We start from the raw sequence: 26,053 nt of genomic DNA on the forward strand, positions 1-26,053 counted from the left end.
TTGTTTGTTTTTTTGTAAACTCACTTGCCATTTCCTCCTAATAACTCATTTTCAGCTCAAGGCAGAGTAAAACAACTTTATGTTAGCTTGTCAAAGCAACTGGAGTTCTATTCTACCTACCTGTTTCTGATATTAACAACCTTGACCTTAAGGTCAGTAGACTTTTATCCTCATTGTTTTCCTGTTACTGAAGAAATTGGATTGAGTAAGACACTGTACAGAATGTGCTGATCAAATGGGGGCTCAAGAACTAACCTGCAGTATTACCAAAATACCTGCCTGTTTTTTAAAAAATGTGCATTTAATTGTTGTATTTATATACATTAAATTGTGACATTTATTCATGTGGATGCATGTGTACTATGGGGGATATGTGGGGAGGCCAGAGGACGACTTGGAGGAGTCTGTTCTCTTCTTCCAACAGGTGGGCCCCCGGGCTGAACTCAGGTCTTCAGCCTTGCCAGCAAGTACCTTTACCTACAGAGCCATGTCACTTGTCCAACAAATATATTTTTAGTGTTATGTCTTATTTGAGATCTCCCAGACTGTTAGGTTTTGGGTTTTTAAGTGGTGGGATAGGACAAAGATCATAATACATATTTTGCACCAACTTCTTAGTGACGCATGATTTTGCAGCAAAGATTAGATAGACATCCATGATTTGCCAAGCCCTCTAAAGTCTCTTTTTCTAGGTCATATATAAAGTGTGTGTGTGTGTGTGTGTAAAATACTGTGAAATTAGTGAAGTAGCAGGCTGATAAAGGAGAAATTGTGCAAAGATGTCTGGACAGAGGAAAAGGTATGTTTGGAGTCTTAATGGATATTAAAAGCCTTTAATATTCTATTAGTTATCAGCAAATCTTCAGCTAATTTTCAGTAGATTAAAAAAAAATCTCTCAGTAGAAAGTATGGTGCCAAATTTATTTTTAAAATAGGATTAAGGGCTAGAATGCACACAGCAGTTAACAGTGCCTGCTGCTCTTGAATAGGATCAGGGTTCACTTCCTAGCACTCAAACTCGTCAACGCACAACCTGGGACTCTGATGACCTCTTTTGGGCTCTTGGCTTTTGCATGCACCTGGTACACATAATGCAGGTACACACATACACCTAAAAATAAAATCTAAAAGGTTGTTAAGTTCAAAAGGGTAACGACAGAAAAGTCACTAGAAAAAGTGAATGGATTTTACTAATATCTGCCCACATGATGTGCCCTTCGTGATTTCAGAACGACGACGATTCATATTTTTAAAATAGCCATTTAGGTATCAATAGCAGGTGGACAGCATGTCAAGAGTCACGTGTACTAGTAAAGGTGGCGAACTGACTGCTGGCTTTCCCACTGTGACCATGGCTGGTAATAGTGTCTTAAATTGTAAGGAGAAAGAAAAAAGATAGCAAGTAGGCTTAACTGCTAAAAGAGAACGCAAGCGGTTGGGCATGTACCTCAGGGTAAAGTCCTAGCATGCACAAAGTCCCATGAGCAACATCAGCTCTGCAAAAGGAAAGGCAGGCCTGAAAGGAAGGAGGAGGAGGAAGAAAGGATGAACTAAACATTAATGAAGATAATTAAAATTGAATGAAAAGGGCTGTATTTCAATTCCATCAATTCCATCTATCAGAGGTAGACTAACAGTAAATAACCCATTAATGTGACTCCCAGTATGTATAGACCAGAAGACAAAACCTACAAAGCCACTGCAATAAAAGGGGTACTAAAAAGTATTTTTTTTTTTTTTTTAAAAAAAGCATATGTCCTTTTGTTTAGTTTTCTTTTTTCTTTTATTGAATTTTTGTTTTGTTTTTTAAGTTTTTCAAAACAGTGTTTCTCTGTTTAGTCCTGGCTGTCTTGGAATTAACCTTTTTAAACCAAGCTGGCCTCAAATTCATAGGTCCACCTGCGTCTGCCTCCCAAGTGCTGGGATTAAAGGTGTGTGCCACCACCACCGGATGCAACACTACTTTTAAATACTTGACAAGGAAATGTTTATTAGTACACCCATGCATCTGAGTAAGCATCTGTGTGAGTAACACTACAACAGTCCAGAGGTATCTAGCTTTGGCTGAACTGCCAGCAAAGTTGAGAAACAGTTTATAACTAGATTCCCAAACTTGGAGGAACTCTGAGAAAGTCATTGTTGAATATTTATTTTACAAAGGCAAATAATGAAACCACAGGACAGGTGTCTTCAGTCAGCCCACTGGGGAAGCAATCAGAATTCCAACATTTTCCAGCCTCTTTGCATGCTATGCCATGCATACAAAAATAAAATGTTTGTTGGTTGATGAAATGGCTCAGTGGGTAAGGGTACTTGCCACCAAGCCTGATGACCTAAGTCTCCATAGCCCATATGATGGAGGAGAGGCTGAGAGCCAGCTCCACAAAGTTGTCCCCCGACCAACACATGTGAAATAGCAATGCCTGTGCATATTAAAGAAATGTAATAGTGTTTATAATACATGCTGAGGTAAACTGGAGGGGACATAGTGAAAAATTCATTATATTTCCTTTAAATTATGAAATACATAATATAAAAAGCATGAAGGAAAATTATATATTCAAAGGCACAGACTTTCCAAACATTCTGTTGGCATGTATTATGCCTGAAATGTCTTATCAGCAATGTAGCTGAGGATGTCCTTGAACTCCTGACCCTCCCAAATCCTGGGGTTATAGACATGTGCTATCAAACCTGACCTTAAGTTTTTAGGCACAGAATAAATTCAGGAGCATAATTAGGTGGCAATATTTTAAATCACATTTATCGTGTATGTATGTGTGTACATACCATGACACAAATGTCGAAGTCAGAGGACAACTTCATGGAGTCACTCTCTTTTACCATTTGGGTGCCCGGGATTAACTCAAGTCCTTAGTCAACCATCTCGTGGTGTTGGGTAGTAATTTAAACAAAACACCTTTATCTTTTGTTGCCAGAGGGTTGAATCCAAGGCCTCACACATGCTAGGCAAACACTTTACCACTGAGCTACACTACCAACCTATGTGGTAAATTAAGGCAATATTTTACAATCATTCAAGAATGTTTCAGAAGATATGTGATAACCAATGGCTTTTCTTTCATTGCCAAATGAAAACACTTCTTGTCAATTACTAATAGTTATGCCCTACTGCAGATGCATTAAAAAAAAAATAGTCTGGGCCATTGGATTGGATACCTCCATGTCAGGAGCACAAGTTCTAGTTGTGGTCTGGAGCTGAATGGACCAGGATCTAATGCCTCAGCACCTCTCACCCACTCATTTCTCAAAAGTGGTGTGACCTGAGCTCCATGGTATCTGGAACATAAACTCTTAAATGCTCCATAGGATTCATGTCACTTAGATAGTGGTGCCATTTGCAGAAAGCAAGGTCTTATACACCTGCTTGGTCTTGCTCAGCCTTTCTAGTCAGGTGTGACTTTGACCAGTGAGAATCAGGAAAAAAGGAGGTATGCCTGAAAGCTAGATATATTTATGTAGGTTTTCACTACATAAAAACCTAGATGATCAGGCCCCTTGGATCAACAGGGCAAGTGATTTACATCAGCTGATCAGTATCTCAAGGAGTAGCTGTAGCACGAGTGCAACATGAAGTCACAGGAACCACGAATGGCACAAGAGCTGACCCTGTTTGTAAGCCAGCCATCTGCCCTGTCACAGCCTGATGCTTGATGGCACTCCTGGGCAGAGTTAAGGACCTCTGTAGTACTAGGAAGTATAAGCTGTGTAAGTCCACTGAGGTGATGGATAGGCCAAGTGGATGCTGTCGTCCACATGGCCTGGTGCTTCAATCTTAGGAAACTACCAGAAATACATGAAGAGCTACTCCAATAGTCATGTGTCTGCCTTTTGCCCTGTAGGGAGACAATCTTTATTATTCAAAGCAAGTCCTTACAGAATCTGATTTAAATTTTCACATGGTACATAGAAATGCTGTGGAAAATTGCCCAAGCAAACCAGTCTGCTCTGTGGCAACTGGCTAGGAAATCCTGCTTTCCCAATTCAAGAGGGAGGACATCCCCAAAGGCTGACAAGTTGCTGTGTTGACAGCTCAGGGCCAGCCACACCCCTTTAGCTTGCTAGTTAGGCCGGAGTACAGAATGAGGATTTGCTGGCCACATCCAACATCCACAGTTGTAACACAGTGAGGGTAAGTAAATTTACATCAACTAACAAGGATCACATACTGTTAGGATTGTAACAAGTACACAGGCTTTGCAATTCACCGACTTTAGAAGCCTGAACTTGTCTGGTGGTAGCGGCACATGCCTTGACTCCCAGAACTCTGGAGACAGAAGCAAGCAGATCCTCTGAGTTTGAGGACAGGCAGCTTGCTCTATAGAGTATGTTCCAGGACTGCCAAGGCTACACAGAGAAACCCTGTCTTAAAAAAAGAAAAGAAGCCTGAACTTGGTGTTTTTAATGTTGTTCTGTATCAGATGCAGAGTAAGAGTCTTGAATTCAGAATCCCTGAAATTAGGCACGTGAGTCTTTAGAAGTGAAAATCATGTGCCCTCTTAGACAACACATTATCAGCAGGTTGAAATCTCAAAAAAGGTTTCTGATACCTGTGGAAGCTGAAGAGTTTTGTAAGAACCAGCAGATGGCAGAACCAAAGTAATGGCACGCTCAGCCTGGTGGCTTAGGACACAGAAGCTCAAGTAGAAACTCCCACACCACATCAAGCCTGCTTGCTGTGCTACTTGTGCTTATGAAATACAGTGTCATGATAAAAGCCCAAGAGTTGGACACCTCTGGCTCAAACCCCAGCCCTGATTCCTCCTGTTAGTAACTGAGAAACTCAACCTTATTTTTACCACTGTCGAGTAGGCCTTCAAGCATAGCGGCTTTGCTGAGAAAACAAGCTGCTGCATGCAGAGCTGTTTCTGTTACAAAGCCTCATACACAGTTCTGGGTATGTGCTACCTGTCCAAGGCGAGATTTCCTAGAGCTCTATTTTATTTTCAGGAAAATTCTATTTGTATGTATTTTTCTTTACATGTTTATGTATGTGTGCTACATGAAAGCCTGGTACTGGAGAAAGCCAGAACAGAGTGTTGATCTCCTAAAATTGAAGATACAGTTAGTTGTAAGCCACCGTTTAGGTACTGGGTCATAAACCTGCCTTCTCTGCAAGAGCAGTAAGGGCTCTTTATCATTAAGACATCTCTCCAGCCTCTTTAATAGTTGTTGTGATATTAAGGACAACCTAGGGCCTGATGAATTCTAGGTTGTGTGGGATTCCATTTCAAATTGTATTCCTAGACACCCAAGTTTTGGTACTCTGGAGACTGATGCAGGATGATCACAAGTGTGAGGCTAGAGGGCTCCTTCAAAACAACAACAACAAAAACCCCCAAAATATTAAGCGGGTAAATTATTTCCTATGTTTTGGATCCAACCGAAGTCATAACATCTCTGACCATTAACCAAGGAAAATGGCAACATTTTGGCTACCATCCTCCTAGTCACTCCTCTCTAATCTAACTCTAGTTGTTTGTAAGCCCCTGTGTAAATAAGCTTGGGCTACATACACTATCTATAAGCTACTTTACCACTAAACAATGCTACCTAAAGTTTTAATGCCAGTTATTCCAAGTCACTGACTTACTACTAAGTAAGCAGTGTGCAGCAATCAGAATGTCACAGAGTATACTATCAAGGTCTACCACACATCACCAGATGGATAATTTCTACCTCATTGCATTCTTATGAGAGGGTCAAAATTGAAAGCTTTCTTTTTTCCATTAGTTGAATCTTATTCTATTTTAATAATTTTTGCTTTTGGATACTGTCCCTATGTGCAGTCTCTGGGGTAAAAGCAGCCTTTGCATACCTGCGAACTGGGTCGACACTACTGGGTTAAGAGGTAAGTATTAGTCATGACAGACTGTGACCATTTAAGTCATAAGTAACCTACTTGCATAACCCTTGTTGTTTAATCTAGATATTATGTTCAGCGTGTATCTCTTGATAATAACCCCCCCACCCTCAAACCAACACAGGCACACACCCAGTCAGCATGCATGAGTGCTGACAGGACTGACAGTGATTGTTTATTGAGCAGCACAATACAACTGAGATTATACAAAATTAAATGGACAGTCTGGCACAAAATACATTTCACTGTCAATTGTGAAAGTTAGATGAACAAGTGCTGTTAGCATTTTTCATAATACTGGTAATATATTGTATGAAAAGCTAAAAAATATGATGATTAGAAGAAAAAATGAAAAAACATTAAATGGATTATACATTTAAGAATTTAAAATAATGAGTTTGTGCTGAGTTCTTAAACTCAAATTTTTTGTTTGGTTTTTTCGGGACAGGGTTTCTCTGTGTAGCCTTGGCTGTCCTGGTGTTTGTAGATCAGGCTGGCCTTGAACTCACAGAGATCTGCCTGCCTCTGCTTCCCTGAGTGCTAGGACAACTGGCGTGCACCACTACGCCTGGCTGAATTCAAAGTTTTGAAGCCAGCAACTTCTGGCATTAGTGGCAGATAGAATAATTAGGAAAGCGAGAACACCTAATGCTTTTAAAAATACTGTTTGTATGATTATTTTTAACTCTCTAAAATGCTATTTCCAGAGTGAGAGGTTTATTTATTGCCCATTAAAATAAGCATCAAATGTCCATCTCATAGACTGCATTGTTGTCACTAACAGTAAAGGTGAATAACATGCTGGTTCTAAGAGAGAACCAGGAGAAAAATGCTGGGCCACAGAAAACACAAATCTGTAGATTAAAAAAAAAAAAAAAGGTGAATCAACTTTTACATTAATCACACAGGGCACTGGATTAAACACCAGCAGAGAACCTTGATGTGTTCCATAGAGGTCAGAGTTACCCTTCCCCAGTGTCAACGTGAAATGAACTGGCAAATTCTCCATGGCGTCCTGTAAAGAATTTACCTGTAAATTGAAGTGATGATGATGATACAAACAAGCAACAAAAACAGTCTATAAACTAAACACACTGAGGACAATCTCATGACTAAAAGACAACAGGCCTTGAGTCTTAGCCTATGGAAGGAGATCAGACTTCAGGTCTTGGCATGTCCCATAGGCTGGCTGATGGGTGCTCACCAGCCTATACAAGGGTCTGGGCAATCCCGCAGGTAACTTTCAAAGTGACTTTTGGTAACATCAATCAAGGTTGTGAATACAGTCAGCTGAAAAAAAAAGTTATTTTCATTTTAAAAATATTTTCAAGTCTAAGATTTTCTTGTACATATTACTACTTTTGTGCCCCCCCAAATAATTTGCTTTATAATGATATTTTATAGTAACCACCCAGTGAGCACTTTAAGATTCACATAGCCCTCTTCAGTGTGTAACTGGCAGACATGCAAGCCCAAGGATACACTATGGAGCACAACAGCATAGCTTTGGCTATGCTTACTCTCAACACATTTCCAGAAAAAAAATATGTGGGCACACAGAGTAGAAAGCACACACCCAAACCCTTGTGGTCATGTGGACCATGCAATGCACCCCACCTTGAAGCCACATGGAGACGCTGCAAAGCAGAAATGGTAGCTTGACTGAGCTAAGCCAAGGAGGGCAGTTAGTTCCAAATGAATGCTAAAGGGAAGAGGGCTTTGTTTTGGCAGAGATAGTACAGGCCTTATTTTGAGGAGACTCAGGAAAGAGCAAAGAACATGGAATACACAGGGCCATTGTATCCAGAAATGATCTCTGTACAAAGAATGACTATAAGAAGTGGGCTGATGAGGTATCTTGGTTACAGCTCACAGAAATATAAAAAGATGTAATAAAGTTACGGAGAAACCCTACCCTGATAAGACTTAGGGATCTACCCGAAAATGAACCTCGCACTCCATTTAGTCAAGCTTTAGTTGTTAGATGAAAAATAAATTGTGCGATTTCTGACACACAGGGCTAAGTCAAAACTAGACTTAGTCCAATGCCATAGAAGTAAAACTGGAACAACACTGACAGCGTTGCCAAGTGAGCAGCATCCTTACTATATTCCTAAAGTTGTGGTGTCAGGCACACAAAAATTGTTTGTTTGTGTGTTTGTTTTTTCAAGTATCAGACCTTAAAGCTGAGTGAGGTGGTGCCTGTCTGAGGCCAGCCTGGGTTACAAAGTCAGTTCAAAGCTTGGCTTGGGGACACAGTCTCCTGAGGCCCTGTCTCAGAAAACGAATCAATAAATAACTAACTAATAACACTGGAGTCGGACATAGCTAATAACCTTAAAATGATCGAAGGTAACAGAAAAAGACAAATCATATAAGCAAATTCTTTCCTGAAAGCAGTATTATGTGTGTATATATAAATACCTTGTTGAGGACAGGTTTTGTTGATAAGACATCATAGATGGTTGCAAATGAGAGATTCTAAGACACAAAAAAAAACAATTGTGTTCAGTAAGTTAAATAAAGCCCTTTAGTAGCCTTTACCCATATGGGTGGGCCATCAACGACTAAAACATTTTCCAGTCTTCCAAAAGCACCTCCGTTGGAGTCACTGCTAGAAACAGTTGACAGTTTAATATATCACATTTTTCTCTCTCTCCTCCTCCAGTTCTGAAATTTTCTTATTTAACTTCATAGAATGGTGTGTGGCACTAGTGTAAGGAAGGAAAATTATAGCAAAAATTTGTTCCTTAATAGCAAAAGTTCTGTAAGGTGTGTCTAGAGATACTCAGTAATAGGTTTACAATTTCTTCAAGATCAAAGAAAAACACCAGAACTAAGACAATCCTTAGTGGGACAGTGTCTCTCAGTATATAACAGTGCCAATGTACCTTCTGTGTCGTGCGATTTAGACACATCTTTGCAGGTGTTCTGCGGTCATCAATGAACAAGGTGTTTTTCCACCGGTCATAGTTGGTTTGTACCACATACCATCTGCCATGCTTAGGATCGAGTCTAGATACAAAAAGAGAGATTCCCTCTTAAGGCTTTACATTTGCCTGGGCTCTTGTTTTTACTTATTTTGCTTTATCAAATGCACTCACTCATATACATCCAAAGACTGTTTTCTGCCTCGTGTAATCACACAACCTTCCCCAGACTGGTTGCCTCCCAGGATAAAATATGCTGGTGCCATTATCTTGGTCTTGGTCAGTGTATTCTTGGCTTCTTCATAACTACAAAAAAAAAATTTTTTTAAAGTAAGCATTTTTATTTGATTTTGAATGATGTGTTTTAGTTGTAGGAACTAAAGAGAAACAGGTATCTGAGGCCCCTTAAGTTTATTTAACTGAATGTGGACACTCAGACACACACGCCAACAGTTTTTGAATGTGCAATGACCGTGGATTAGTTCTAAACCACATAAGTATCAACTGAATTGGAGGTGTTTCTGGGAGTCACCTCCTGAGCTGCATGTGCAACTTCCTTGTAGCCTTGGTTCTGAAGGTGCACTTTGCATTGCTCTGGCCAACACCTCAGCTCACACTCAGGACAGCAGCTGGAATTAAAGCACTGTTAATGAATTATTATACCTCCTGGATTTTCTGTTCATATACAAACAATGGTTTAATTATGGAAACAACCTTTTAATATTATTCTGTTATTCCCCAATGGTAAGTATAAAACTAGTTTATCTTGGGTTGAATTACATTAGAACTATGAAAATTATTAGCACATGTGTGTCTGAGTATGCATATGTGTGCCACATGGATCAGGAGCCACAGAATAGGGCCTGAGAGCCCATTGACCTGGAGTTGTAGGTGGTTGTGAGCTGACATATGGGTGGTGGAAACTAAGGCTGGGACCTCTACAAGAACAGCAAGTTATTTTTAACCACTGAGCCACTGCTCCAGCCTCTAGTTTTAAAAATTACTATTTGAATTGTTGGTGAGTTTCATAAAATTTGTGACATGAAATTTGACTAGGGATGATGACAGAACTAACAAAACAGCACTATGAGCATTAACAATCAACTCTGAAAAAGGAGGATCCTGTGGTAACAAATATTCAGTCAGGATTTAATTAAAGGTATATCCATGTCAATTGTGTGCACATTAGCTTTTGTCTTTAATGAATGGTAAAAGTTCTATGTATACCAAAGAATTGTTTTAAAGTAAATTTCTTTACAGTAAATGTTTGATCTGCATACATATTTTATATACCTATATACTTGGAGTCAAGTAAAGCATATTTAGACAAAAAGGAGCTGAATGGGAAAAGTTGAGGAAGCTACTGGTTGAGGAACATGCTTTTGAAGAAGGATAATAAGCAATGATACTGGAATCAATAATCTTTACGTGGGAATTTTAGGAGCACCTCTAATCTGAAGCTCTCAGGAGTCATGTTCTAGGCCTTTTATCCAACAACAGAAGAAAGGGAAGTACAGTTACAGTGCTGGGGCCGTAGCTCAGCCGGCAGAGTACGTGCATAAAACTCTGGGTTCATTTTACAGCACCACATAAACTGGGCATGTTAATCCTAGCACAGGGAAACGGAGGCCAAAGGATCAGGAAGAGTTCAAGGTCATTGGCTACATAGTGAGTCTGAAACCATCTCAGAATATATTTAGATCCTGCATCAAGAAAACAAAAGTGTGTGTGTGGGCGCGCACGCATGCGCACACATGCACACAAACCCACAAGACTTGGAGAACAGAAAGTAACACTGAATATGAAGGACATTAAGAAGAGCTGGGGTAGAAACTGGTCTTGGTGGCACATTTCTGTAATTCCAGCACTCAGAGGCAGGGGCCATCGGATCTCTTTGAGTTTGAAGCCAGTATAGTCTGCAAAGCAAGTCCAGGACAGCTAAGCCTACACAGAGAAACCCTGTCTGGGGTAGGAGGTATTGGAATGGATAATCAAGGAAGATAACCAACTTCTATTCCCTGGAAAGTGTTAAAAAGTAAGATCAGGGGGGCTGGAGAGATGGCTCAGAGGTTAAGAGCACTGGCTGCTCTTCCAAAGGTCCTGAGTTCAATTCCCAGCAACCACATGGTGGCTCACAGTCATCGGTAATGAGATCTGGTGTCTTCTTCTGGTGTGCATGCACACATGTAGGCAAAATACTGTATATATAATAAATAATCTTTTTTAAAAAAAGATCGATACTCATTTAGTCCAAGTCATGTGGGCATAGTATAAGCTAAAGATAATTCATCATTATTTCAGCACATCAACAGACTATAACTTCTAGGTTAATATGTACTACAATTTATGAATTTTATCCCCCATGGCAAGAAACAATGTATCTATATAAAGATTTTACTGTATAACATTTCCTATGCACATGGTATAAATTTTTTATAACAAAAGAAAATTAGGTATCTTTCCTAGTGTCAGTATCTCTAATACTTTTAAATATTTGAATTAATTGCTTTGTTATGAGAGCACAGGAATGATTCAGCTGGGCATGGTGGTACACGCCTTTAAGCCCAGCACTTGGGAGGCAGAGGCAGGTGATCACTGAGTTCGACCAGCCTGGTCTACAAAGCAAGTCCAGGACAGCCAAGGCTAGACAGAGAAACCCTGTCTCCAAAAACCAAAACCAAACCAAACCAAAACAAAACAAAAAACCAGGAATGATTCCATGTGAATGTCAAAGAATCATCTAAGAAATATCACAACAGTTCCTCGATGGATGTGAAGCAGGGGCTTGGCAAGGATTTCTATACTTTAATGAATTATTTAACAGGGATATTTAATAATAAAGCAACAAATCACCTTGTACTATTTTCCAGAACTGATCTGGTGATAAACCCTACCCATTGGGCATCTTTCTTTCCCAGAATCCATTCTAGGATACCTGGAAGAGAGGAAATGCAGACAGTGTCACAGGAGTGAGAGGAGGTTAGATTACTACCCTCCCGTAAAAAGACTGAGATTCCCATTGCATTTCCAGACATTCCACTCACCCAGAAAACCGCCATTTACATCAAAACGTTCATTTAGTGTAAGACTAAACAGTCCCTGAAAAGAAGACAAAGCAATGCAGTCAGAAATGTCAATGTGCTCTTAAAGGCTCCATCTCTGTACCAGAAAGATCTGAACTGGGTACTGGGTAATGAGATATGAGATAGGAAATTAATGGCCACATGTTTTGTAAAAGAAATGAAACAGAGCATGGTGGCACACGCCTGTAATCCCAGCACTTGGGAGGCAGAGGAAGGCGGATCTCTGTGAGTTCAATTCCAGCCTAGTCTACAATGCAAGTCCAGGATAGCTAAGGTTACATCGAGAAACCCTGTCTTGAAAAACAAAAATGAGGAGCAAAATGTCATGAACTCATCATGTGTGACTTCTATTTTTACTTCGAGGCTTTGACAGCCAGCCATATGCTCTTTATCTTCAAATGGACACAGAAACCATTATTTTTTTCTACTTTTCTGTGGTATGGCGTCTCATACTGATGAAAGCGATAAGGACAAGGGAATAAAGTGGGCTTCACATTCTTTGTCTGAAATAGTGTTTTCATTATGTAGACCAGACCGGCCTTGAACTCACTGGGAACTGCCTCCAAAGAGTTAGGATTGGAGGAGTATGCCATCATGCCTACCTTCATATTCTTTATATCCTAATTTTTTTAGACTCGCAGACAGTAAAACTAGGACACAAAGCTGCTTATAAAAGCCGTATAACATTATTTCTTACTGGTTTGAATCCTGTCAATATGCCCACATAGCCAGCAAAGCTTGTAGACTTGAAAACAGTCTTATTGTTTCTTTGGAAGTCCAAGTTCACTGTTAAAGGCTTTAATTCCTCCGTAATAACCCAAGTGTTGTTGTTTATATTCCACCTAAAAAAAAGACAAATGTTGGTGACATTAAAGACAAAGATGAAGGTGAAAGTCAGGCATTACTTGGATAATGTGTATTTGTGACTAGGTCTTGCTATGGAATCCAAGATGGCGTCAAACTTATAATCCTCCTGCCTCAACCTTCCAAGGGCTGAAATTATAGGCCTGAGATACAATGTCAGGTTTATAGGTGCTTTTTCTACTTGGTCACTTGGGATCAACCCTTAACAAGACCTTTATAAGTGTGCGATAGTTTGGATATGAAATGTACCTCAAAGGCTCATGGGGGTAAAGGCCTGGTCCTCAGTGCACCAATGTTCAGAAGTAAGGTTTTGGGAAGTTCTTATAGTAATCCACTAATGGGTTAATAATCTGAGTATTGGGAGATGATGCTGACTTAGGAAGAGAGACATATATGAAGGAAGCAGGAATATATACCCTTGGGGGCTACACTATCTTTAATGGATTCCTCACTTGAAGAGGTGAGCAGCCTCCTCTGACACCTGCTCCCACCAGCATGATGCTACCTTACTAGCCTTAAAAATAGAAAAGTCCATGGACTGAAACCCCTGAACTGTGAGCCAGAATAAACTTTTCTTCATCCAAAACGGGGTGATTCCATCCCCTTTCTAGGTATAAAACTTGAGGCCCAGACAAGCTGATTAATTCTGGTCACATAAATAGTGAGAGCCCGACTCAAATAAGATCTCAAATCATAGAGCCATCATTTTTTTTTTTTTTTTGGAAAGGTCAAGATGACATATTTCTTTAAGTTATAAACGAAAATAAGCATCTATGCCCACCAAGCATGGCCTCAATTTCTGTTCATTAGGTGCAACTTCTGAGATACGACTGCTATGTTACTGAAACAGTGTGCCTGCCCTTTTAACACTACAGAATCCAGTCATCTTCCACACATGAGGGGATACTTACTTCTCATTACAGTGAGAGGCAGTACACTCTATACTTCTCATGGAACGAAAGGATGTCAGGTTGCTTACTTACCCAAGAAATATTCCAAAATCCATGTTTCTTCCATGTAGTAAATGGCCTAATAAGGAAGGAAGTGACAGAGACATGTATCCACAGTTTAAAAGTACAATGGATTCTTAATCACAGATGGACACAGGCAGATATAAATGTTCACAACTGTTTACCTAGAAATATATAATAATTAAGAAGTCTGGCAGACAAAATAAAAAGCCTTAGCAAATTCAAACTGGTATTACTATTACATTGGGACAGTATCTAACATATGAGATCAGTGGACTCCTGATAAGAACAGATATGGAAACAAATCAATGGTTATTCCTTGGGGATACCTTGGGGATATTCCTTGGGGAACAAAGCAGTTCAACCAGGACAAAGAGAGCTTAACCTCTATCACTGTGACTTGATTGAAACTTACAGATGGACATCTCAAGAATTAAGTGTAGGTCAAAAGTCAGAGTAAATAAAGGGCAAGTCACCTTGTGCCATGGATCTTGGGGACCAGCCAGGAAAATAAAGGAAAGTGGGGGCTCTCAGACACAGTGCTTGTTGGCTGGGAAATATTGAGAGAGTGTTTGTATTGGGTCTCAGAAAAACATTTGCCACATTTGTCACTGCCTATGCTGGTTTGAATAAGAATAGCCCCTGCAGGCCCATGTATTTGGATGCTTAGTCATCAGGGAGTGACACTATTTATCGTGTAAAGGTCTCTGCTGCTTCTTCAGCACTGTGCCTTCCTGAGATCAACTAAGCCTCTGAAGCTGGAAGCAAGCCCCCAATTAAATGTTTATTTTATAAGAGTTGCCTTGGTCATGGTGTCTCTTCATAGTAACAGAATAGTGACTATGACAGTGTCTATGCAAAGTAACAAAGGACCTCTGTAAAGACTTCTACTAAATTATACAGAAGGGGAGAATGGACATACAGAAAGCAAGAATGTTTATCTGAGGCTGGAAAGATGACTTAGTGGTGAAGAGCATATGCTGCTCTTGTTGACGACATAGGTTCAGTTCCCAGCACCCACATGTCAATTTAGAACTGTAACTGCAGTGATGATACACCTCCAGGGCACCAGACATGCGTGTGGTGCACATACAATACATGCAGGCAAACACGGATACACATAAAATGAATCTTTTAAAAGATGTTTTCTCGTCTAGAATACTTCTACATTTTCCACATGTCTCATTTAAAGTTTAATAAGCATTACAGTAGTCTTAAAATGAGGCTAATTTTCAATGTACTTATAAAAAATTTACCAGGATATACTAAACTACATATAACATACAATTTACACAGCAAGTGTAGTTAGTAAATATTCTGATTTTACTCTTAAAAATTTTTTTTACATATGCTTGGCACTGCCAAGCGCCCTTAGCAAAGATTACCTTTTTCATCTTCAGTTATTATTGATGTACACATAGTAAACAATTCATAGAAAATGTTGAATGAAATGATCTCTCCTGTGGGGAAGGGAGTGTTTGGTTAATGGTAACAGTCAGGACAGTAGAAGGAAAATGCTATTTAGCTTTTAATCTAAAAGTAGATAGCATGCTTTTCTCTCTCATGTTAAATGTTAACACACTGTGCTTAACTATATTTTTACCTCAATCTTTTATTTTTTAAAAATTTTCAGTTGATTTATGTTTTGGTAAATCTCACTCTTATCATGAACTAGTAATCCATTTTTCTGTAAAGTTACTTATATTTGGTAATTTGGTAATTACTTGTAACACCACCTGATATAAGAAGACTTTCTTCCTCATGTAGATGATAAGTATGTATTTCCAGTATGTTATCGTTTTACATTGTTTTTCAGTTAGAATTTTTTTTTTCAACAGAATTTCCCTGTGTAGCCATGGCTAGACCAAGCTAGCTCGAACTCAAGAGACCCACCTCCTCTCCTTCGAGTGCTGGGACTAAAGGTGTGTGCCACCACTACCTGGCAGTTAGAATATTTTTGTATTTGTTTATTTATATGTGTAAGTTTGCCATGGTGCACATGTGGTGATGAGAAGAAACATGTGGGTCCCAGGAATCTAAAACTCAGGCTGTAAGGCTTAGCAACAAAGCTCCTTTACCTGATCCATGGCTTAGCAACAAGCTCCTTTACCTGATCCATCTTGCCACCCCTTAAAAAGAATCATTTAGTGAAGCAAAACAAACAAACAAAAGCACTAGCCAGCGTCCTTGAGAAATAACAGAAATGTTTTATTAATTCATTTGGGGAAAGTACTACTGGTTACATAACATGGTGACTCTATTGCTTTCATAAATGATATAAACTGAAAACTGAAACTAAAAACTTTTGAGCACTGGGCAAGTCTGTGCATTCCCAGGAATCCCATTAACCCTAAGTAGGAGCAGGATCCTGAATGAAGGCCAGCCTGGCTACACAGCAGTGAATATTTGCCTTAAAAAGAGAGCAGTGGAAGGCGTGGTGGTGCACTCCTTTAATCCCACAACTTGGGAGGCAGAGGCAGATGGATCACCGTGAGTTCTAGGCGAGCCTGGTCTACAAAGCGAGTTTAGGACAGCGAAGATAACACAGAGAAACCTTGTTTAAAAAATAAATAAAAAAAATAAAATAAAAAATAAAAAAACCAAAATCAAAACCTTTCCTCCCCAAATTAAAAAAAAATGCCCTTGAGAAATCAATACCTAAACAAAGGTTGACATTAAAGTATATTCAAGGATTTATTAGTGTCATTCAAAATATTAACTGTCAGGATGACAAGGATTCTAAAGAATATGAAATGCAGAAGAACAAATAGCCAGGAAAATGCTGAAGGAAGGCTCAGGTGAACAATTACACTGCTAAAATGAACTGTGAAGCTTTAGTGACTGAGGTAGCATGAGACTGACAGGAGACAAAGATTATGAAACAAAGATTATGAAAGTTTCCAAACAGAACCAGATACATACAGCCACCTGACACAGACCAAAGATGCCCTTCTGATGTATGGAGGGAAAGATAACCAGTTTAAGCAAATGGTGCTTCATCAATTAGAAATAGATGAAGAAACTTTGACTGGTGTCTTTCTCTTCTCCAAAATCGAGGAATATAGGGAAAAAAAAAAAAAAATCAAGAAGTCAGCAACTCACCAGGAAAATGCAGTGTTAAGGAGAGAAAATTTAATTTATGTTATGCTGTCCATAAATCTGTTTTAGGAAACTGTCTTGCAGAACTTATAAGGCTATGTACATAGTTAGTTACCCTGTGACTCGAAAGTTTGGTTCAAGAAAAACAAGTGTATCATTAAAAATATGCAACAGTGTATGCACACACACATCAGTAACACCCCATTGTTGATAAGCAAAATCTGAAAACAACCCAGAGAGCCAAAAAACTGTAATGACAGGGTTAAGAAAGTACCACAATACAAATTCCCAGTTTTGTTTTAACATGGTGAAGGCAGAACAGGGTTATTTGTAGAGGCAGCATTGTATCTGAGGCATTTTGGAGGGCTGGAATTTTCTTTACTTTTTCTGAGTGAGATGTGCATATGTGGATGTCTGTGTAAACCTTCAAAGAGCTTTTACACTTAGGGTGTGTGCGTTTCATTGTATATGCTGCTCAGACTTCAGCAGAAGTATGTCACAACATTTTATTAAATGCTTTGATCATTGCAAGGTGAACTTTACCTAAAGGAATCCCAGTAACATCTGCAATTCCCTTCATTTCTTCCCCAAAAGGGCCGGGTATGTTGCCAAGTAGATCAGGCTGAAAAGAAAGAAATCAGTGGCCACTGAACTTAAATACATGCTTTGTAATCTGGTTCTCTTACTCTAACTCTCTAAGATGCTATTACCCTAACAGGTAGAAAGTTATTTTTAAAGCATATCATGCATTTCTAAAAGATTCTATATAATGCCCTGTGTTGGACTCCTACAAAAACATGTGACTCTGAGATTCTGTTTTCCTCCTGTCCAGTCCCCAGAGAAAAAGGAACTGGAATCATTTTACCTGTATGACTTAAAGTGCCCCACTGTCTAGATCAACATAACGAGCAAAGTTCTGCTCATTCACTCTTCAGTGACTGGCAACACTCAGCAACAACACACGGTGTTCTACCACTTCACAAAACTGTCACGGGCTAGAGAGGTGGCTCAGTGGTTAAGAGCACCGTCTGCTATTCCAGAGGTCCTGAGTTCAATTCCCAGCAACCACATGGTGGCTCACGGCCATCTATAATGAGATCTGGTTCCCTCTTTTGGTGTGCAGGTGTACATGCAGGCAGAACACTGTATATGTAATAAATAAATCTTCAAAAACAAAAACAAAAGCCTGTTTGTCACTGGTAATGGTTGGTCCTAAGTTGCATCAGTTGCATTCAATAAGCAAACAACAGGTGAGAAAATTCAGTGATGGACAGTGATCTTATTCTCAACCTCAACTAAGCACAAATGTATTTAAAAAGTCTTGTTTTCACTTTTTATTTGCTTATGTATTTTGTGTATGGGGTATATTTACACATTTGTCATAGGGCATGTGTAGAGGTCAGAGGACAACTTGCAGGTGTTGGTTTGCTCCTTCCACTATGAAGGTTCTAGTGATGGTCCTCAGGTCATCAGGCTTGGCACTGAGCCACCTTGCTGCCCCAATATCCTATTTTCACTGTCTGCATAAGGTGACCTCACTAAGCATCTTGTTCATTTCCCTGTGGATTCAAAGCACTGGGAGTGAAATGTTCCAGTTTCACAAATATGATGTAACGAACGAATGTTAAGCATGACACTTTTCAGACAGTGATATGCCATTTAGTCCTTACAGCCATCATAGGAAACATGTACTATTAGTAAATATTATCCTTCCAAATCAGAACACTAAAGTTTCCTAAGTGCATGACTGATGCATCCTTAAAATGCAGTGATGCTGGGCTCCAAATCAAACCAAAACCTGCACTGCTGCCTCCCTCCTGACATTCAGATTCCATGGGGATTTAGGAACCGGTGCGTTTAAGGACTCATTCCCCTTTTGTTCCTACCAACTTTTATTCTGGGTAAATGTTACATTTAATGTATGTGAAAACTTTGGTAAAGAGGTGAGAACATAAACATGTCACAATAGGCTTGCTGGCTGGTAAGGGTCAAGGGAGGAGGAACTGCTTTGCTCATCCAGACTCTAGGACAATGGTTCTCAAGCAGGGCAGTTCTGTCCTAGAGGAGTAGGCAATGCCCAGTAAAAGTTTTGGTTGTTGGAACTGAAAGAGAAAGCACTGGGTAGCCAGGTGTGGTGGCTCACACCTTTAATCCCACCCCTTAGAAAGCAAAGGCAGACATAGCTCTCTGAGTCTGAGGCCACTCTGGTTTACATAGTGAATTCCAGGACAGCTAGAGCTGCAACAAAAATAACAAAAACAAAGCAAGCAGTAGGTAGAGCCCACACTTGCAGCTAAAAAAATACTCAATCCTAAAACCATTAATTCCCCAAATCTGCTCTAAAACCTTCCAACCTCTTCATGACCTGCACTTGCAGCAGCATCTGAAAGGTAATCAGGACACCTTGGGAGGTTTGGGGCCACTCCCTAGACCACGGTTCATTTACACAACCTAAATGTAAAGGGCATTGGGAAATGGAGTGGTCTTCCTGCAGGGATTAAATCTAGGGCTTCTGACATGCTAACCACGATGCTCTAAGTGGGGGAGGAGGACCTAGGCTTTCAGTAGTATGTCTGTATACATAAGTAGAAGAGAAAGAAACCCCATGCTCCTGATGAAATCTGTATTTTTCCATTGCTTTGTGAAGCTGCCCACAAATTAACTTCTAAAGCCTGTCGTGCTCTGTGTTCCATGACTTTTAAGAACCCAATCCCTAGCATTAAAAGTTCTCTCGAGCTTTACAGTGCTTAAGAGAAAAAAAAAATGTAAGTGTCCCTAAAGTTCTAGAGAAAAGGTCAATAATTTCTTAAACAAATTCCATGCATAATTTTTGTTATTGAGAACAGATTATTTTCCTGTAATATGTCCTGATTATAGTCTCCCTTCCCTTACTCCTTCCAGTTTCTCTGCACTTCCCCCACCCCTATAGAACCACTCTGTTTCTGTCTCTTGTTAGAAAGGAACAGGCGTCTAAAAGATAACAAACATAACAAAATAAAATAGAATAAGATGAATCAAAAACTATCATATTGAAGTTGGACATGGCAGCCCAACAGGAGGAAAAGAGTCCCAAGATTAGGCAAGAGTCAGACCCACTGGTTCTTATAGTCCAGAGTCCCAAAAAATACTAAGCCAACAGCTGTAACATATACACACACACACACACATATATATACACACATAGAAGACCTGATGTAGACCTATCTAGGCCTGTGCTTGCTGCTTTAATTTCTCTGTACTCAGGTACAGTTTTTTAATTCTCTATATACCTGTGTTTATATGTGTGCCATTAAAATTGATTATGGAAAATATTTCTTACCAACTTTTGATCCACCATCTGCATTAATTTTCCACTTGGCACAAATGCATTTGCTAAATTCGCCATAGAATTTACAATAATCCTCACCTAAAAAATAAACAAAACACTATAAAGGAATAAAGTACTGAAATTTAAGATCAATATTAGTATCATAAAAACAAATGTAGACTTTCTGACTTAATCAAAATATGTGACAAAATGGTACAACTTGAAAGTATTTCCAATGAATATACGAACACAGTTTTCTCTTTAAAGTAGCACTACTTCTTAATCATTTCGATAAAGGGAGAGACAAATTCTACCCCCCAAACCACAAAAAGCTACAGGGAAATGACACAGTCTCCTCTTATCAGTTGCTATATATGGAAGAAGAATATCAAATATATACCTTTAAACTTTTAGAAGTAATTTTTTAAAGATTTATTTATTATTATACGTATGAATATTAGCACTTATGTATATGGTACCACACGCATGCCTGATGCCCAACAAGGCCAAGATGGTATCCAAGTCCCTTGAACTAGAGTTAGAGATGACTGTGATCCACCTTATGGTGCTGTGAACTGATGTGGGTGCCCTTAAGTGCTCTCAAATGACAAGCCATCTCTCTAGCCCCCTTAGTGGTATTTTTGAGACAGGGTCTCACTATAGCCAAGCCTGCCTTGAAACTTATTATGTAGACTAGGCTGGCCTCTAAACTCCTAATCCCTGTCCTGCCAGTTTTCCCAAGTACTCGGATAATGGGAGTGGGCTTCCATATCCAATTTATAAAGCGTTTTTAAAAGCAAAATTATATTCTATAAAGTCAGAACAAGAAGAGTTAACAAATAACATACCATTGGTGCCTTGTGAGTCATTAATTCATGCCATCTTTTGTAGGGTGGTAAGTCAAGATCTATGGTGTACCACGGAACTGGCCCTCTATAACTGCAACGAGAGGACCATCTTGAAATACAGAAAGTGACTTTAAGAGGAGAGCTATAGAGCTGAAAGGATGGACTAGACACATAGTCATAGCAACAGTATAGAAGTTGGTTACTCAAAGCAAAATCTGCAAAGTTTTGCATTACAATTTGAAGTAGACTCAGAAATCACAGAATTATACATTCTGAGCCAGCCATAGTAATTACAGTACTCAGGGTACTGGGCTACATTGTGAGACCCTGGCTCAAAAAATAAATCATACGAATAAACAATTATACCTACTAGGTCTGGAAGGTTAATATATTTGTGAAATCAATTGTGGCTCAAGAACTTAAAATACTGCTGACAGGAAATATCTACTTCCACCCCTCCCCCCGCTCCCCGTAAGTATCTGTAACAACTTAGTCTAGACCTATCTAGACATTAGGAAACTTCACCGTTTGGTTTTCTAGTCTGGAATGCTTTGTCAGTCAGTCTAACATTATGGCCAAATTGTCGTCTCTTGTGATGGCTTCAATGAGATCACCTTGTAAGCCAACATTGGTAATACAAGCTTCCCATGATAGACTCTGATCCTCCAAGGCAAACTCACCCTTCCCAGTATACCTGTGCACTCTTATCTGTCTGTAGCAACTCTAAGCCCAAGCACTATTCTGTCATATACATTCGGTTCCTACTCTTATACACAGCAATCTCTGCTATGAGGACATAGTGATGTCTGCCCCCTTATTAACGGAGCTGGGCCACAGCTCTGGTGTACAGACTACAATTCCTTCTGATATTACAGCAACTTCATCTTCTGGTCCATTTTAGAAGCAGGGATTGAGACAAGGTCTCATGCAGGTCAAGATGGCCTTCATCTTGCTATGTAGTTAAGGATGACTTTGATTTTAGGAACCTCAAACCCTCCTGGCTCCACCCACCAAGTGGAGATTATAGACATGTGCCACCACAGCAGCTCATCTCTAGTACTTTCAAAATAATCAAAATAGCTTTTAAGGATGTAGAATTCAACGATTTATCAGATTAAAAGCTAAATGTAAAACATCCATCACTTGAGCCCTTTATTACTTTGAAAAAAGAGTAGGGTATATACTGGTGAGTGTTGCAATGCTACCAAGCTCTTAATCGATCATCTAACCTTATGGTTAAAGCCAGTGACAGGTTATTTTATGAAAGTCATTTACTGGGCCTCTGTATATACTTTACAACCATTAGGATTTGGTTCTCTAAATGATGTTGCTGAGCTTGGGACCCAGTGTAAGGCACTGTTAGCCAGTACTACTCATGCTGTGATTTAGATGTAGAGAAAAATGCACTCAATTTTGGAAATATACATTTCAACAAAATTATGATGAATTAATTTTGTTGTTCTTTTCAAGCTCCTCTGCTCTTTAGCTGATACCTACATGAATATTGTAGTATTTTGGGGAAAAACCTTTTCATTGCAACAATTCTTCCTTTTTTTTTTTTTTTTTACTAATTATTTTTTTGACTAATTATACTCCACATGCAAAACTGTGTCCATGGCGGGAAGATCTGGACCTGGGGTTGGGGGGAGTGGCGGGGGGGGGGGGAGGGTGTCTACTCAAACTATTGCACCAACCAAGGACAATACATGCAGTAAACATTGAACCCCTATTGAGATCTAGCCAATGGACAGGACATTCTCCACAGTTGCGTGAGAGAGGGAACTGACTGTGACATGAACTCTGGTGCCCCATATTTGACCACTTCCCCTTGGTGAGGAGGCCTGGTGGCACTCAGTAAGGATAAGCAGGCTACCAGGATGAGACTTGATAGGCTGTGACCATATGGTGGGGAGGAGGTCCCCTTCTGTCATAAGCCTAAGGGAGGGGACTAGGGTAAAAGAGGGAGGGAGGGAGGAACACAAGTGAGGGGATAACAGTTGAGCTGTAATCTGAATAAATTAAAAAAAGAAAAAAGAAGAATGGCATCCACCTAAAAAAACAAAACAACAACAAAAACAACAAAACAAAACAAAAAAACCAAACCTGTGTCCATGGTTTAGTAACCTGGCATCCCACTTATGGACTGATGGAATTAACCCTTTCGTTCCTCCGAGCTAGGCATTTCGATCCCTACGTGTAGTTACAGGAGCTGAGTGCTGTGCTCTTGGAGCTATGTGTGTTGGTGGTTGGTATTCTACAGATGAATTCCAGCCAGCTCCTCCCTCTTCAGCATCCAAGAAAACTAGCACATCCCTGGCACCTTCCATAAATCCCTGAGTCTTCTTCAGGTGAGTACTGGACAGAGGAAATGGAAAGTAAGAAAAGATCATTACCAGAGAGGATCAAACCCTTGTGGCACCAGAGAGATCTGGGAGACATGAAGGTAGAGCCTCCACTAGTTAGCACTTTTTGAGAACCAGTTAATCGGATTAAGAAAGTTGTCTTAATAATTAAAGCTTAATTTAATCTTATATTTTATCTCATATTAAATATTTTTTCTAAAAACTGCACCTCAGCTTTCTATGGACATAAAAAGTGCCTGCCTTATGAGGGCAGTAAAGATTATATGAAACTTGAGGTAAGTATGTATCACTAGTGATGAATAGAGATTTCTGTAGTATGTTTTGCTATTTTACCATGACCAGTATAAATATCATGCCAACATTTGAAACGTAGCTAAGCCCAGTCATTGTGATATTAGTCATAATACTGGAACCCAGATGACTTTCCAGGTAGCTTACAAACTAGTCCAAGTGACACAGTGCACACATGTACAAATAAGAGAGCAGGTACAAAGGTGTCACTACACAGCAGAAAAGAAATGTTTAATGGGATTGCAGTGAACGCAGGGTGATGTGGCTATCAGGTTCTGGATACCTGCACTGATGTGTCTGGTCAGACCAGATGAACAGGCATCCCTTTCCTCCCTCACATTTGCTGGTGTATGCCACCAAGATTCATGAACTTGGTTAAAATGGATGACCTCACAGGACTATGAGGTCACTCACCAGTTAAAGATATATCAAATGTCACTCATATCTCCTGGATGTCAAGAGTTATCACTGCACAGTTCAGAAAAGAAAAGGTTAAGACTAGGGCAGAGGATTTCTGTGTTTAAGAATAGGATAGTGAAACTAGAAGAAGCAGAAATAGCAAGTAAGGAGAGAAAACACACAGCATATAGGTAGGGACACACACACACACACACACACACAGTAACAAGTTGTGTTATGTCTAATCAAGGAAGGCATACAGTTTGTAAGGAAATAGATCCCCAAATATATGTAAAATACATTTAAAAGAAGGTTAAAAAAAAAAGGCCTTTAGTACAGAATTTATTCCGTAAATGTCCAGTGGATTGGGCAGTGAGGCTAGCCAGAAGATACAGTCCGGAAAGCAATAAAGGGAAAGATGGAATCAGTGGTGATGGGAAAGGCCTTTACTGAAGCTGGACTCCTAAAATTCTGCATAGATGTGAGCGAAGGAAGGCAGAGTGGGTTATCATAGTCCCCTTAACCCACAGAAACTGCCACAGTGTATTTTTCTGCTTCCATACGAACAGTGTCATTCATCATTTGAAACTTGGCGTTCCCTATGCCCAGCCCACTCTGTAGACCACACTGCTTGAGCTCACATGCTCCTCGGGTGGTTTGCAATCCAACCCAAAGACAAGTGTGGCCTAGAAATGTTACAGGGCTTATGGTTTTTAATATTCTTTTGCTTTAAAGTTTCATTAAGTGAAGGTTTGTTTCTTGACTCTTTCATATACAGGCTCCTTTTCTATGTTCCAAAGCAATCTGCGGGTGCACATCCAGGTACCACAGAGGATCTGAGCTCAGTGGCCGTACACGCCTTCATTTGTTGTAGAGTAAAAAAATGTTCCCTTAGGAGATAAAGTAGTTTGGTGATGGGCAAGAAATAGAAAAGAAAGTAAATCATATTACCTTCATATCTGCCTTAGTTACACACATAAGATACACACATAGGGAAACCAAACCTCGTCTCTGGGTGGAAGACATGGCTTGAGTTTCACTTGTTACTCATGTCTAGAGGACCATAACAGAGAAGAGTCTGTGCACAAGATGATGACTGAACATCTGAGGTCACTCACGTTGGTCCAGAAGGAGGGTAAGTTGATTTTCTGCAATCCTCTGTCCACTGAAAAACAAAGAAAAATAAACATTTCATAAAATTATAAATACTGGCCAACAGAAGCAGCCTTTTATAAAAAGTATTATTTAACTAAGACAAAACCATCACTTTTACACATTTTCACTATCTTTGTTTCAGATAGGGTCTCCCTTGTGATGGTGTCCAGGCTGGCTTCAAACATTATTATGTAGCTTGCCCATGCTGACCTCAGACTCATAACCCTCCCACCTGAGCTTACTAAGCACTGAGATTACAGGTATATGTGAGAACACATAGAATTCAATATCCCTTTATAAGGTTTATTTATTTTTATTTTACATGCATAAGCATTCTGCCTGCATGTGCACACGCACACCACATGCATGCCTGGTACCTGAGGAGACCAGAGGTGGGCGCTAGAATCCACTAGACCTGGAGCTACAGATGGCTGTAAGCCACTATATGGGTGCTGGGAACTGAATCCCGCCAGATCTCTTGTGAGAGCAATATGTCCTCTTAATGTCTATGCTCTCTGGATCTACGGCATCAGCATTCTATACCTTCTAAAAGTCTCTCCTCTCAAATCCCCAAGTCATGAATGTTTTAGTTCACTTTACAAAAAGGCTAAGTGTTACAATTTGGCTTTTTTTTTTAAAACCTATTATTTAGTAAAGAAATATAGAAAAGGAGACGGAAAAATCTTCCTATGTGATAAAATAGCATGTCACCCAACGTTCATGGCTTCATAGGAGGCAGCTTTACCTCGGTCTCTAAGGCAACTCTATTGCAACCTGTTCTGGGATTTACATCTCGAAGCAGATCTGCAGGACACAGCACACGAGGCATTTAATAACCTGGCCATAACCTACTCCTGGT

At 39.7% G+C, this 26,053-nt stretch overlaps 1 protein-coding gene across 1 annotated transcript in view; it reads right to left on the reverse strand.

Annotated features, from left to right (window-relative positions):
* Positions 1 to 6,748: 6,748 nt before the first annotated feature.
* Positions 6,749 to 26,053, reverse strand: part of Asah1 (N-acylsphingosine amidohydrolase 1) — a 30,813-nt gene continuing 11,508 nt past the window's right edge. The window contains exons 2-14 of the mRNA XM_051169540.1: positions 25,158 to 25,204; positions 20,987 to 21,077; positions 20,151 to 20,237; positions 17,375 to 17,453; positions 15,118 to 15,192; positions 13,745 to 13,790; positions 12,595 to 12,739; positions 11,859 to 11,913; positions 11,668 to 11,749; positions 8,989 to 9,120; positions 8,776 to 8,899; positions 8,309 to 8,365; positions 6,749 to 7,174 (exon numbers count right to left, since the gene is read on the reverse strand). Coding sequence (XP_051025497.1) covers positions 7,085 to 7,174; positions 8,309 to 8,365; positions 8,776 to 8,899; positions 8,989 to 9,120; positions 11,668 to 11,749; positions 11,859 to 11,913; positions 12,595 to 12,739; positions 13,745 to 13,790; positions 15,118 to 15,192; positions 17,375 to 17,453; positions 20,151 to 20,237; positions 20,987 to 21,077; positions 25,158 to 25,204 — 1,110 coding nt within the window. The 3' untranslated portion in view covers positions 6,749 to 7,084. The remainder of the gene's footprint in view (positions 7,175 to 8,308; positions 8,366 to 8,775; positions 8,900 to 8,988; positions 9,121 to 11,667; positions 11,750 to 11,858; positions 11,914 to 12,594; positions 12,740 to 13,744; positions 13,791 to 15,117; positions 15,193 to 17,374; positions 17,454 to 20,150; positions 20,238 to 20,986; positions 21,078 to 25,157; positions 25,205 to 26,053) is intronic.

Source organism: Acomys russatus, chromosome 27 (genome assembly GCF_903995435.1).
Source record: "Acomys russatus chromosome 27, mAcoRus1.1, whole genome shotgun sequence".
Classification (NCBI taxonomy): Eukaryota; Metazoa; Chordata; class Mammalia; order Rodentia; family Muridae; genus Acomys; species Acomys russatus.